This window comes from Selaginella moellendorffii, unplaced genomic scaffold, assembly GCF_000143415.4.
Source record: "Selaginella moellendorffii unplaced genomic scaffold, v1.0 SELMOscaffold_19, whole genome shotgun sequence".
In the NCBI taxonomy this organism is placed as follows: Eukaryota; Viridiplantae; Streptophyta; class Lycopodiopsida; order Selaginellales; family Selaginellaceae; genus Selaginella; species Selaginella moellendorffii.
This window is the reverse complement of record NW_003314280.1, coordinates 300,372-313,578: the sequence shown is the minus strand read 5'-3', so window position 1 is coordinate 313,578 and position 13,207 is coordinate 300,372. Positions and strand designations below refer to the sequence as shown.

The following is a 13,207-nucleotide window of genomic DNA, read 5'->3' as shown; positions in this document are numbered from 1 at the left end:
ACAAATATAAAATGTAGATAGCCTGAAAGAACTATGGATTGACAAGGTTATGTTCCAAAAACTTTCAATCGTGATTACATTTCTGCCGGAAGATGGCATGGTCTCTCCTTCGATTACCTTTCCTTGTCCAAAGGTCGGATTTTTCCTCGTGATCTTGGAAGAAAAACAGTCTACAAACAAATCTGCAATAACTGGACCGGTCAGGAACCCAACTCCACAATGCGTGGGCCTCATGGATCAATTCCATTTTGCCAAACATCACACAGATGGTCTAAAAGCTAGAAACTCTGTTCTTCTTTAAAAAATTTCTCTTGTAAACCATAGGCAGATATGTGGGATTATTCATCCTCTAACATTGCCAACTCGACTTCTGCTCTTTGGTTATCAAGTTGACGCCACCATCCGATCTTGTGCGGCCAAGCGTCAACAACGCTACTCACAAATTCATCGGAAAGCATAGCTACATCTCCTCATTCCTTCTTTTTCGTTTTTTTTAAACAATGGTCGGATATAAATCTGTGTCATGGCACTGCTAACGAAGGAACGAACGCAAAGGTTATGTCGCTTACTTCCTCCATAAAAATCATTTTCTCGCCAATTAGACCCCAGTAATAAATCATATATCCGTCATCCCCCAAGCAGATATTCAATCTGCTCCTTGAGCGTCTCCTCACTCGCAATGCAAACCTGCCTTCAAGCCTGTCTTCAAGCCCGTCTTTCCTCGACCCAATAAAGGATAGCTTCCTTCGCTTTGCACGACGAGGACAAGCTTCCCAATCCTTCGACTTTGAATGATAATCCAGGCCGAACCCCTCAAATTCCAACATCACATGGTAATGCCCCGATCTCTTGACCCTAATAAAGTATCTGCGCGGCTTCTCCTTGACATGAATCCGGGGAAGAAATCTCCACGCATTCGTCAGTGGATTTCCAACAGCTAAAGTCATGGCCTCGCCGCCAGCCTCGTCCAGATCCTCCAGCCTCCCACACACAAGCCCCAGCGCGCACGCCAGGAGAATAAACCTGTGTCCCGGCGGACCGACGGAGAAGGAGCCATGATCAAGCTCACCCCAGCCCTGATTGGTGAAAAGAGCTTCCAGTGAAGGATACAAGAGCAAGCGGTGGCCACGCTGTAGCACAAACCACGGCTCTGGATCTGGATCTGGATCTCCAGCGGTCCTGCGAGCCACAAGCTCCCTGAGCTCCTGCGAGCGTGCAAGGCGACGCCATTGCTTGCAGACGCGCCCGGCTTTAAGGATTATATCTGCTGGCTTGAGGCGAGACAAGATGTCGAGCACTAGATCATCGCCCAGAGCATCAAACTCTCCCATGCTGCTGTCGTATCCCTTCATTTACAGAGAGCGATGGTTATAAAACCGCGGAAAAAGGTAAACCCACCTGAAGCGTCCTATTCCAATAGAACCCTACATTTTCGGTGAGGGCAATTAGAGTCTATTCCAATAATAACTTCATTGATAAAGAGAAAAAAACATAGTGATCATAACCTAAACCAAAATAATTTTCTTAAAATTCTAAAACTTAAACCACTATTAAATATGAATTGCAAAATTGCCTGATATAAAAGTTTATTAAACAAAACAGAAGATATACACTTTAATACAATCAACTACTAATTACAACAAACATTATAGCCCAGCTAAGCTAACTCTCAAACAAAAATAATAAATTGGTTGGTATGAGTTCAAAGTGTATTTATACAACCATTCTAGATCAAGGTTTCAATTATAAAAATAAAATGTAAAACAAATCATGTAAGACAAAAACTTTTTTCACAGAAAATTTATTAATTATACTATTAGTGTATAAAATATAATTAAATGTTTTTAACAATATTATAAAAGAAGTTTGACAGTTAGTTAAGATTTATAAATTCTTATTAAGAGATTTTATAATTGAGAACTATGTAGTCCTGCCATATACTAGCATAGAGGGATTTTCACAATTTCACTTGTTCCAAGCTAAAGTCATGGTTTCCAAAGCATTGTGTGTGGATAAAATCACATGTTCACGACCAAAAAGCACAACACAATGGTATATGCCATGTTAACTTGGTCAATATTCTGACAGTGAAAGAATATTTTAATTTTTGGTTGTTGACTGATAATTGACCACAGTGGTGAGGCCTATTTCATACCTTGAGTCTATCAATCTCACAAGGGGAGCTTAGCCAGCAATCTGAAGTTCAAGCAGCATCTCCAACATGTGCTCATTAGGGAGTGCATCTGCTATCACCTATTTAAGGTTTAGGGTTTTTGTGTGTTTATCAGTATTGCAATCTTCATACTTCGTGTGCTGTTGTCGTGTTGGTGTGGATGAGATTGAGTAAATGTAGTTCATATATACATTCTCAATGTCCTTAAAGACTAATACAAAAAGGATCACAATAGCAATTTGAATGGGAGCTCAACTAGGGTTTGATCTCTCACCTGTAATTATTGTTTTGCAACCTCGCTTGTTTCACCAAAGTGATCGTCTTGTTCTTGACAACCTCCTCAAAAGCAGCTTTTCATTTTCCCCTGGTAGAAGACTCTTCAGTGTCAATGAATTTCCACTCTAGCAAGTGGAGTCTGGACAAGACTCTCAAGTATGCTGTGAGAAAAGTCTGGATCTGTCCTTGTGCTTGCCCTTGGTGGAAGGAGTAGTTGCATTCTACTCAGGCAAGTCTGAAAATGACCTTGACAATGTTTTTCACTTGGCACAACATATGAGACATTGTTTTTTCCACTTCTTACTGCAGATCCTTCAAGTCCACTTCTTGTGGGAGCAGGTCATTCAGGTGTAGTGCTGACTTGAATCAAGCACAATAGACTGGATTTAGCAAGGCTGGAGGCCCGAGCAAAGCAAGAGCTGACAGTGGTACAATAGGCTATTGCTGGAAGACTGGAACAAGGTGGCAGCCTTGACAAAGGAGTAGTGGAATTGGACGAGGATATCATGAAGTTTCATTGAAGTGGACATCTCATGAGATGAGCAGCTTCCTGGCATTGGCTCTAGAGTGAAAAGCAGCTTTTCAGAACGGAGTTCTTTAAAATACTAAATAGTTTATAAAAACCACTAAGAGAGATTTTTATTCAGTGAGAATCCTTACAAATCTTGACACTCTCAATCAACCATCGCTCAACAAACATGCAAATGTTTGTACTATCAATAACCCCGAGTAACGCTGGAACATCTCCTGGAACACAGTCTTGTTGACAATGTGCAGTGTTCAACTTCCTCAACTTTGCTGGATGTTGCTTAGCCTTTGGCTGGAACTTCGTCAAATCTACAAAATCCGTTGTGACCACAAGTTTTAGGCACCCAAATCTTGCGAGTTCCCTCACTCGCTTCGCACCTTCGTCGTCCTCTTCCCTCGTCACAGCCTTTTTACCACCCTTCTTGTGCAAGAATAACTTGTTACTATCCAACGAAGAGATAGCCTTCTGATAGTCACCCCTTGCCATTTTCTGGAGAGTCTTCATTTGAGCTGCACATATGATGAAAGTTGTCACTGACTGACGATCGTCTGCCTGCTCCCCACTACTTGGTTCTCCAGCGCATTGAAGCTTGTCTCCCTGCTCAGGTTGTGCATATTGCGTAACTGTCAAAAACCACCATATGTCCGGGCCGCAAGTCTTATTCCTGCCCGTCGAAAAGAAAGTAAAGAAGTTGTCTTGACCACTAGTCACGCTGTTTATCCAATCGATTAAACGGAAGTCCTCCGTCTCGGTCCCAACGAGGTTCAGGTGATCAACCTTAGGCCTGACAAGAGTTGCAGTGTTGTTGTAGATAGCAGGAATCGGCTGTGTGTTCCACGATGAGAAAAGATCAGCCAGACACTTCCCGTCTAAATGCTTCCCAATCATCTCTGCAACGGCAGTTTCATAAACCTCCCCAGTGGCACTGGCACTTAATTCGGCCTTCTCCAGAAAATGATGCTGTTGGATATGTTGCAAGGAGGAATTCTCCTGAAAATAGTGCCACAAGGCACGACAAACCAGTGGCTCGAAGATCTCTACAGCTTGGCATCCTTCGCTTGCATCAGCATGCCCAATAATTCCGTCGTGACCTTGATACACCCACTGCATCAGCCCGTGCCCTTCATAACTAAGTCTCCCAAGTCCAAACTCCACCAGTGATAACGTTGGATTCAGCACGACCACCTTTCCTGTACCAAAGAAGTGGTTCGCAACAACTGATTGAACTAAAGCTTTCGCTGCCGCCAATTCATCGCTCGGGACTCGTGAAAAAAATCGGTAGACATCATCGAGCACAGTCCTGTTCACTGTGTCCATAATATCTCCACGTATCTCCTGGCTTGCTGATGCACCCCTGTGGCATTCCAATCATCAGTCGAGAAGCTCTGCCGCTTGGTGAAATTTCACGTACCTCATGGATGTTGTCTTTTTGGCATAATCCAAGAAAAACCCTGTAGCTGCGTCTGCAGGCGGGTTAGAAAGGATATAGAGCTCAAGAGCAGTAACAAACGCCCGATATCTTCCTCTGTACAGCACCCCGAGCCTCTCAAAGTCTATGACGCTGCAATCCTCCAGCACATTGCTAGCATATTGCCTCAGGGACTCACCATCCCGAAACTCGCCAAAGGATGTATACCAGTAGATGCTCGCACGGTGTTTCAGAGTCTATGGACGCAAACATTAGCCATGATTCATGAAACGCAGGAACACATACAATATACCTCGGAGACGTGAGTGGCCACATGAAATAGCGATCTCCCGGTCCCAGCAAAGATTACTGTGTTTTTGAACCCAGCATCCTGTAGAGCGATAACAAACGTATCAAGCATTGATCGTCTAAGGCTGCCCGTCTCCCCATCCCCTGTCATGAACCTGTCTTTCAGATATGTGTTCACCTCTTGGCACTCGTCCAAAATAATCGGCCAGTCCCAGGTGTACGCATACAGCATCTCGCTCAACACAGACTCCAATGCAGGAAGATCATGTGCTGACTCCGCCAACGTCAAGATGCACCCGGTTAAATAGGCCCAAGGGTCAGCCTGAATATAGTTGAGCTGCCGGTGCATAACCTGCTTGAAAAGAAACGTCAAATTGCTGAGTGGCTTGAGGAGGTCGTCAAATTTGCAGTGAATGAAAAGCCTTGATAGGATCACCGCCCTCAAACAGGTCTTGAGGGATGAAACGGGAATCGGGCCTGTTGGATACAGCCTCTGCAGTGTCTCGGACACAACCAACAGGTCCCGGGAGCCATCAGCAGTAGGAGAACCGGAACACACGCCCGAGAAGTAAAGACAGGTCTGCTGCACCGCAATCTCGTATAAGCAACGTGTCTTTCCGGATCCAGAGATGCCGAATAGAATCAAAAGACTGGGCTTGGATCTTTTAATCAATGAAAGAATCCTTCCAGAACCAAGAGGCTGCTCCAGATCATGCCACAAAAGACTCGGTTGCCAACCTCCCGAAACCGGTATCTGGCAAATTGGAACCTTGGTGAGCGGGAACTTTCTTTTGAACGCGTGCTCTGGGGTCATGCTGGAAATAGTGCCCGAGAGTTGATCCCCAAACTTCTGTAGTATAGCTTCCACAACCCCTGCAAAACAAACACTATTGATAAAGGACGAGCAGGCGTTCAGTACCTTTGGTAATGGGCTCTCTTCTCGCCGCTGCAAAATTACAAAAAAATCGTGTTTAGAAGGAACGACAAACGATGCAGCCAGACAAAAGATCAAGCGATAGCATCTTACCTGTGCGTTAGAAGGCATGGATAAAAGGCATCAGATTTCATAAGCCAAGATCCCAAAGAGCCAGGCAAGATACTCTATAGATTGTTGAGGCAAATACGCAGCGACAATCTCCAAAAGAAACCGAAGGCATACACACAGCCAAAGGGCAACACTCCATAGCCGACATGGATCAAAGAGAAAACAAGGGGCATAGGAAAGGAACAGAACACAACAGTCATAGCCATACAAACAAAGGCGAAGCGAGAGACGACATACCTGGCACTTTGAGGTGCGGCTCAAGCTTCTTAGCAGCAAAGACAGGCACCCTTAGCTGGATCACTTCGTCGTATGTGAGATTTTTCAACTCCCCCACAAACTCGTAGCCCTCTGATTCCAGGCTTTGCACAGCTCGATCAATCACGGCCGGTTTCCCGACTACTTGGGATTCAAGAAACGACCGCACCGTAGTGCCTCGATCAGGCATGTCGGCATCGAACTCCATGAAACCCTAGGACTTGGCACTCCGCAGCATGCAATATTGAGAATCCCGACCATGATCCTTAATTGCCTTTTTCATAATTCCTGACTGACAGAGAATATTCGGAAATATTTTGTTCAAACTGTTGATTTTGAGTTGACCCTTCATTGACTGGGAGGATTGATAGATAGGTAAATTGGCTTATGTCTTGAGCTTAGATCTTTTTTAAGACGGCACGATTGCGAGAAATCGCAAAACACAGTCATCAAGAACTCGCGCATTTTGATCGTTATAATCCTAACAAACTTGTTCAATCCAATGAAGAAATGCAGCTGACAAGGATCTCCGCACACTGCTCCAGCTCCGCTTCCGAGATTACCAACGGCGGCGCCAGCCTCACCACGTCCCCGGCCCCCGCCGTCAAGACGATCAGCCCTTTGCTGCGAGCCGCCGCCACCAGCGGCGCCGCCGATACGTCCAGCTGAATCCCAACCAGCAGCCCGGCACCACGAACTTCCTTTACGTGCGGAAACGGTGCCAGCATTCGCTTCAGGAGGTCTCGCAGATGGTTGCCTTTGTTCGCGACGCTGTCCAGGAACCCGGGCTCTTGCAGCCGATCTAGAACTGCCAGAGCCGCGCTGCACACCAGAGGACTCCCCGCAAAAGTGCTGCCGTGATCGCCTGGAACGATGGCGTCCGCTACTGCCTGAGTCACGAGCACCGCTCCGATCGGTAATCCCCCAGCTAGCGGCTTGGCCAGAGTCATGATATCCGGCTCTATGCCGTATGCTTCGTGCGCCCAGAGCTTTCCGGTTCGGCCTAGACCGCACTGGACCTGGAAGTTTTTGGAAAGTTGGCGAAAGAAAAAAAGAGTGCTGAAACTTACCTCGTCAAACACTAGGAGAGTTCCAGTGCTGGAGCAAAGCGCTCGAAGGCCTTCGAGAAAATGGCCAATGGCTGGATAGACACCACCTTCGCCCTGGACCGGCTCTACGAAAACCGCCGCGGTTCTTTGCTGCTGGACGATCTTCTTGGCGGCTTCCAAGTTGCCGAATTCCACAAACTTGACCCCGGGCATGATCGGCTCGAACGGAGCGCGGTATTTCTCCTTGCTCGTCAGGGCCAGCGCTCCCAGAGTTCTCCCGTGGAAGCTGTTCGAGAAGGCAACGAAGTCCGTCGGGATGGGATCCTCCACGAGAGGAGACGATGCCTGCTTGTCGCTCTTCTCTTTCGCTTTCACCCTCTGGTACTTTCTTGCAAACTTGATCGCGGCCTCGTTGGCCTCGGTGCCAGAGTTGGAGAAGAAGACGCGATCCGCGAAGGAGGATTGGACCAATCTCTCTGCGAGTCTCACCTGGAAGAACCATGAACGAAGTTTTAGAAGAACTTCTCTTGGATCTCTCCCATCCAAACACATCGAGAGAAAAAAAAAAAGAGAGAGAGAAAGAATTCCATACCTGAGGCAAGGAGTGATAGACATTGCTGACATGCGCAAGCGTGGTAGCCTGCTCCAAGATGGCTTTCACCCACAGTGGATCGCCATGCCCCAGGGAATTCACAGCGATCCCAGCCGCCATGTCCAAGTACTCCTTCCCATCGATGTCGTAGAGCTTGCATCCATGCCCCCTCACAAATGCGACTGGGACTCGATCATAGGTGTGGACGAACAGCCTCGCCTCGGCATCGATCACGTCCTGGCTACACTCGAGCGGGGCTCGCTGCTGCTGCTCCTGCGTGTCAGTGGCCGCATTTTGGCGCACATCCACCGCCAGCGCTTTCTTGGGAAATCTAGGTGCGAGCTTGCAGCGAGCTCCAAATGCCGGCCGCGAGAATGCCACACCCTGATGCTGATGCTGCTGCTGGAAGGAATCGATGTAGCAGCCATTGAGGCGGCTCTGACCGCATGCCATAGCCTGAGAACCCTAAAAACACTACTTCCACTGGCGCAGTTTCCACGTGCGCCATTTCCCCTCCTACATTATAAACGTTTTAGGGTTCTTCCTCCTGTTCTTCTTCCTTGGCGGCATTCTTTCTCTTTTCTTCCTCAAATGGGAGCTCCACAGCCAAGAGGCTCTTGATATCTTCCTGATGTCAAAGAAAATTGATGAAGAAATGCTAGAATGGGAAGAGCCAACCTCCAATTTGTATGGTGGTATGTGAGGGGCGTATCTCCCAGCAATTCCACCAGTTCGATTGATCAAAAACTTTGTGAAATTCCAGCGAATTCGATCGCCATCGCTCTTGTCCTTGAGGTACCTGAAGAGAACTGCGGTGTTTGGGCCATTTACATCCACCTGTGGATCAAACATCGTCAAAATTCTCGATCAAGTGTTCGAATTGGATCCAATTCTCAGTGAGAAATCTCTCGTACCCTTTCAAAGAGTGGGAAGTGTGGCCCAAATCGAGAAGAGACTGTCTCTTGAAGATATTCCGTCCTGAGTGGCTCTTGCGCAGCGAATTGGTTGCACGGGAATGCCAAAATCTCTAGCCCTGGCGAATCACGACTGCAATCGAAGCTATAGTTTGGAGGATCCCAGAGAAAGAAACACAAGATCAAAAGAACCTTCGTCCACGTATTTTACGTGGAGCTCGTTGAGCTCCTTGTACATGCTTGAAGCACACGCCCTGGATGGATCATATGAGAAATGGAGAATGCAATCAATCGAGAACAGGAGATACACACGATTTTGTGGCGACATTGACGATCAAAAGAACCTTGTCTCTGTATTTACTCATGGAAACTTTTTGGCCGTGTTTGTCCTGTGATCACCAATCGATCTATGAAAACAAACGCGAGTTGGATGGAGGAAGCATACCCTAACATCGATCTCATAGATGCTGGCGAAAGTATAGGCCGGCTCCCTCATGTTCACGATCTCTTCGTCGCCCGCCATAGCTGTCCTCAAAATCGCGTTGCCCTAACCAGAACTTTGTAAAATCGAATATCCTTTTCTAATATGAAAAATATACTTTTCCAAGGTGTTAATGATTAATCCGTTGTAATCCCGGCACCGGAAGTTATTTTGCAAACTGTTTTATTTACGGGTTTGTACGAAGTTTCATCGCTATGATCCTCCCTCCATTGCTGTGAAGATATCAGTTCTCGTGACAATGCCTGGAAATTTCAAGAGTTTAGCGAGATCGCGACGGGAGAATACATTACCAATGACTTGGCCCGAGTTGTTTACAACAGGAATCCGATGAAATTTGTTCTTGAGCATGAACACGGCAGCATCTGTGCTTTCGGTGTTAGTCGCAGATTAAACTCTTTCTTCCTAGACTGACCGGACACAGTTTTGTCAGCAGATAAGGTGATCGCGGGCGAGCTCATCACTTCCCGAATAGGCGTCTTGAGCTGGAACGACCAGAAACGATTAAAAGAGAACCTTGTCAAATCTACAATGCAATCGTGGTACGTACCCCTTTAGAGCCTTTGGTTCTATCCTTCTTGGACAGAACACCAACGCAGTGAAAATCCTTGTCCACCACCGGAAGCCCGGAGATATGCGAGAAGTGGTGATCGACCTCCTCCAGCAGCGCGTCCGGAGAAGCTGTGATCAGCTCCCTAGACATGACATCCGCGAGAAACGTAGATGGCTGAGCCTGGAAGAGAAAGGAATTTGTCTACCCAGCAAACAAGGAGCAATGCAAGAAAACACACAAACCTCGGCTTTAAACAGCGATGGCTCCAAGTGCACGGTGAGATCCTCGAAGTTGAGCATGGAGAAATTCTCGGGCCACTCGCCAGACGGGAGGATCGTTTCCTTCTGCTCCACTTCCACACTCTCCCCTCCCCCTCCCGTCGCTCTCAGCACCAGCATTTCCGGGCTCCGCCGCCGCCGCCGCTGCTGCTGCTGCTGCTGGAAATCGCACCTGATGCTCGATCTCTCGCTTAGAGCCGGGAGCGACGGGAGCAGCGAGATCCTCCCCGCCAGAGCCGATGACGTCGCAGCAGCAAGCGCCATGGATCGATCGATCGCGAGTTCCAAAAACCCTACCAAAATACCCAAATTAGGTCAAGCGGGATCGCATTCATTCCACCTGACACGAGGTTCTTCCAGCTGTTGGAACGAGAAGCTCTTATAGATTATCAAAAGTGAAGATTCAAATTTGAACTTAATAAATTTTATCTCTCCTTGGGTAACCAAGCGGAAGAGCCCACGAGATAATGTTCTTGGGGCATTCGAAGATGACGGCTCGGCGTTGACTTTATGTTTGACCGTCTCTGACCGGTCAAACTCGTTGACGTTATTTGTCTGCAGCAGCATTTCCATCGGAAGTCTATCTCCGCCAAAGAGTTTCCGAGGGTATCTCCTGGTGGACGACTCGGAATACCCGAGGATCAAAGTCGGGGTCAACTGGAAAGAGCCCATGAGAAAATGTTCTTGGGGCATTCAAAGATGAGCTCCACCTTTGAACCTGTACCAAAGCAGCTGATAGGGACGTCGTCACCAAGGTGGTGCCAGATGCCACATCGCAGTATTTGATGGGCAACGACTTGGTCTTGTGCAGCCTGGCCGGAAACTCACCCATGATTAGCACTTGTAAGAATGCATGATAGTTGGACCACAGGTTATTGGTGATGGGGACGCTCGGGACGATGCCGACCGGGCCGCTGCTTAGGGATGACGATGTCAGGTCACTGCTGGGCTGGGACGACACTGGATCCACGCCGTTGATGCACTGAGTAAGCCTTGGAAGATCGAGGTTGGGTGCCTCCCACATTTTCCACGTCGACTTGGGAGCCAAGTCACTAGCCACCCATCCGTCATAATCCGGTTGTGCATCTGAGACTGGACACACTGGCCATGAACGTCGAGTAGACGGACTGGGACGGGGAAGGAGGAGGAAGACAATCGTCGACTGGTGACATTTCGTTCTTGCACGAGCGGGGACTAGTCAAGGAAGCACTGTCGTGAAGCGCTTGGAGATCAGCCTCAACTAGAGCAGATGATGGTGATGGCGATGGCGATGGCGGGACGCCGTCGATGTCAGGAGATGTGCTAGTTGAAGCATCCAAGCCTTGGACCTGAGCAGACAACGATTACCCGTGTCACTTGAAAGCAGCGGAGTCTTAAGAACAAGTTACGAACTTCACTGATACTCTGGTGGTGCTTGGTCATCCTTCCTTTACCCCACGCCCAAGAGATCCGGTTCCACGCAGATGGCTTACGCGCCACTCCTTCATTTGCGTTCGCTTTGCTTGACGAGGTGGTACCAGCTATTGCCGTCGCGGACACAACATGCTTGTCCTGCTTTTTCAACACCGACGCCTTGACTTTCATCAACTGCTTTTCGTGACCGGGCTTTCTCCTGTTTCGGGCGTTGGGCCTGCTCGTCACTACTCCCGCCTTAGACAGCCATCTTGTTGTCGTTCTGAGCATCGGCCCTCTGCCTTCTGCGCTCGTCTACAAGCCTGGCTACTTCCTCCCGTTGCATTCTCTCCTCGGCCTCCATCTGTTCCTTCTCTAGCCTAGCCAGCCGCTTCTCTTCCGCCTTGCGCCTCACCCTGTCAACTTTGCTGTCCTGGCCACTCCCATCGTCGCCTTTTCGGTGCCCGGCTTTCCTGTCCGTCCGGGAGCTGTCCGTGTCGGACATAATCCCCCCACTCCACAGCCTGGAGAGCCCCTACCACAGGCAGTAACGAAGGAGACGAGGCGGAAGACGATGAGCAGCCCCGAGGTCTGCGCGCCGATGACACACTTGTCGCTGGCGGACATCCACACGCCGGGCCACACGTCCTGGCTCCAGCTCCGCCTCCCTTGGATCCTCAACTCCTTCCTGCCGCTGCCAATGTAGCGGTAGATATCAAATGATTTTCCTAGGAGATCATTTGAACCCGTGATGTGGAGGAGGTCATTCCAACTAGATTTATGCTCATCTACAGATATAGCAACACCAGAGTGGTCTTTTTGGACCGTGATGTAGAAGAGATCATTCCAACTGAATCTTGTAAATTTCAAAAACGTTCATCTATTTGCACAGGAAGCAGTTCAGTCCAGCAACTTGGGTACAGGATGACGTTGTCCAAAACTTTGTAAAAGAATGAAACCTCCAAAATGATGACTTGAAAGTGCTTGCAAAGTAGGAAATGGACCCCCTTGCAGGCAAAACTGGCATACCTTTCAAGTTGCAGTTTTTCTGATATTGAGACTAGTCATGTATCACAGTTACTTCATTACCACTTTTGTACTCCAAAGATTTCACTAATAAGGAGCTTTCCTCTACTAGCTCAAGTTGAAGTTTCTCAATTCATCGGTTCAACCTAAAGTAATCAGCTAAAGTTTTGAGATAAGCGAAGATCATGCATTTTCGAGGAAGTTCAGGAACGAATTTTCAGGCGAAAATGCATCAGTTTTTCTGATATTGAGACTAGTCATGCATCACAGTTACTTCATTACCACTTTTGGACTCCAACGATTTCACTAATAAGGAGCTTTCCTCTACTAGCTCAAGTTGAAGTTTCTCAATCCATCGGTTCAACCTAAAGTCTTTCAATCATAATCAGCTAAAGTTTTGAGATAAGCGAAGATCATGCATTTTCAAGGACTCTAGATCGCGTGACCGCTCAACTGAGAAGAAGAGGAAGGCTCCTTACTAGTGAAATCGTTGGAGTCCAAAAGTGGTAATGAAGTCACTGTGATGCATGACTAGTCTCAATATCACGTAAAGCTCTCGCTTTTTAAACACTTGCAACGCCAACCTTGAAATGATTTTCCTATCCAGAGCTATGGTGGTTTCTGTGCCGTTACTTATCTAAGCATGGCACCATCCGGCCTGGAGCAAGTGCTACTCACGGGCGGTCTTCCTCCTATTGACGCTGGATGCACTGCCGAGGCCGTGTATCGTGCTTGCTACAAGCGTGTCCTGCTCCAAAACATGAAGTTTTACCAGCGTTTCCCTCGGGATGAAGAGCTCGTCCGGGAGATTGTTTTACACTTGGGCAGTAACGAAGGTGGAGGGGTGAGTCAATCTTTTCTTGCCATTTATATTTATATAAAGTGTGTGATAGGTGCTTCTTCCATCTG

General features: G+C 47.8%; 5 protein-coding genes across 9 annotated transcripts; all 5 read right to left on the bottom strand.

Annotated features, from left to right (window-relative positions):
• Nucleotides 1-279: 279 nt before the first annotated feature.
• On the bottom strand, nucleotides 280-1,430 carry LOC112347065. Its single transcript, XM_024677292.1, has 2 exons — nucleotides 1,399-1,430; nucleotides 280-1,346 (listed from the first exon to the last, which is right to left on the bottom strand). Exon 2 carries the CDS (start codon nucleotides 1,329-1,331, stop codon nucleotides 522-524), a length of 810 nt encoding a protein of 269 aa, XP_024533060.1. The 5' UTR covers nucleotides 1,332-1,346; nucleotides 1,399-1,430; the 3' UTR covers nucleotides 280-521.
• A 1,640-nt stretch (nucleotides 1,431-3,070) lies between these two features.
• On the bottom strand, nucleotides 3,071-6,197 carry LOC9650573. 4 transcript variants are annotated; one of them, XM_024677273.1, is made up of 6 exons: nucleotides 5,978-6,197; nucleotides 5,615-5,641; nucleotides 4,700-5,568; nucleotides 4,390-4,643; nucleotides 3,356-4,332; nucleotides 3,071-3,286 (listed from the first exon to the last, which is right to left on the bottom strand). In XM_024677273.1, exons 1-6 carry the CDS (start codon nucleotides 6,183-6,185, stop codon nucleotides 3,093-3,095), a joined length of 2,529 nt encoding a protein of 842 aa, XP_024533041.1. In that variant the 5' UTR covers nucleotides 6,186-6,197; the 3' UTR covers nucleotides 3,071-3,092. The 4 variants fall into 4 exon arrangements, with proteins under 4 accessions (XP_024533041.1, XP_024533040.1, XP_024533043.1 ...); XM_024677272.1 differs by having other exon boundaries at nucleotides 3,071-4,332; XM_024677275.1 differs by having other exon boundaries at nucleotides 3,071-4,332; nucleotides 5,723-6,061.
• A 170-nt stretch (nucleotides 6,198-6,367) lies between these two features.
• Nucleotides 6,368-8,150, bottom strand: LOC9650572 (acetylornithine aminotransferase, mitochondrial). The gene is made up of 3 exons (XM_002972189.2): nucleotides 7,637-8,150; nucleotides 7,066-7,533; nucleotides 6,368-7,014 (listed from the first exon to the last, which is right to left on the bottom strand). Exons 1-3 carry the CDS (start codon nucleotides 8,087-8,089, stop codon nucleotides 6,490-6,492), a joined length of 1,446 nt encoding a protein of 481 aa, XP_002972235.1. The 5' UTR covers nucleotides 8,090-8,150; the 3' UTR covers nucleotides 6,368-6,489.
• Nucleotides 8,151-8,582: 432 nt separating this feature from the next.
• Nucleotides 8,583-9,080, bottom strand: LOC9650421 (probable glutathione peroxidase 8). 2 transcript variants are annotated; one of them, XM_024677298.1, is made up of 4 exons: nucleotides 8,996-9,080; nucleotides 8,863-8,939; nucleotides 8,743-8,804; nucleotides 8,583-8,683 (listed from the first exon to the last, which is right to left on the bottom strand). In XM_024677298.1, the coding sequence occupies exons 1-4, from the start codon at nucleotides 9,071-9,073 to the stop codon at nucleotides 8,664-8,666; spliced, it is 237 nt and encodes a 78-aa protein (XP_024533066.1). In that variant the 5' UTR covers nucleotides 9,074-9,080; the 3' UTR covers nucleotides 8,583-8,663. The 2 variants fall into 2 exon arrangements, with proteins under 2 accessions (XP_024533066.1, XP_024533065.1); XM_024677297.1 differs by having other exon boundaries at nucleotides 8,592-8,804.
• A 32-nt stretch (nucleotides 9,081-9,112) lies between these two features.
• On the bottom strand, nucleotides 9,113-10,225 carry LOC9651040. Its single transcript, XM_024677293.1, has 5 exons — nucleotides 9,845-10,225; nucleotides 9,600-9,782; nucleotides 9,465-9,534; nucleotides 9,343-9,414; nucleotides 9,113-9,294 (listed from the first exon to the last, which is right to left on the bottom strand). Exons 1-5 carry the CDS (start codon nucleotides 10,142-10,144, stop codon nucleotides 9,245-9,247), a joined length of 675 nt encoding a protein of 224 aa, XP_024533061.1. The 5' UTR covers nucleotides 10,145-10,225; the 3' UTR covers nucleotides 9,113-9,244.
• Nucleotides 10,226-13,207: the final 2,982 nt, after the last annotated feature.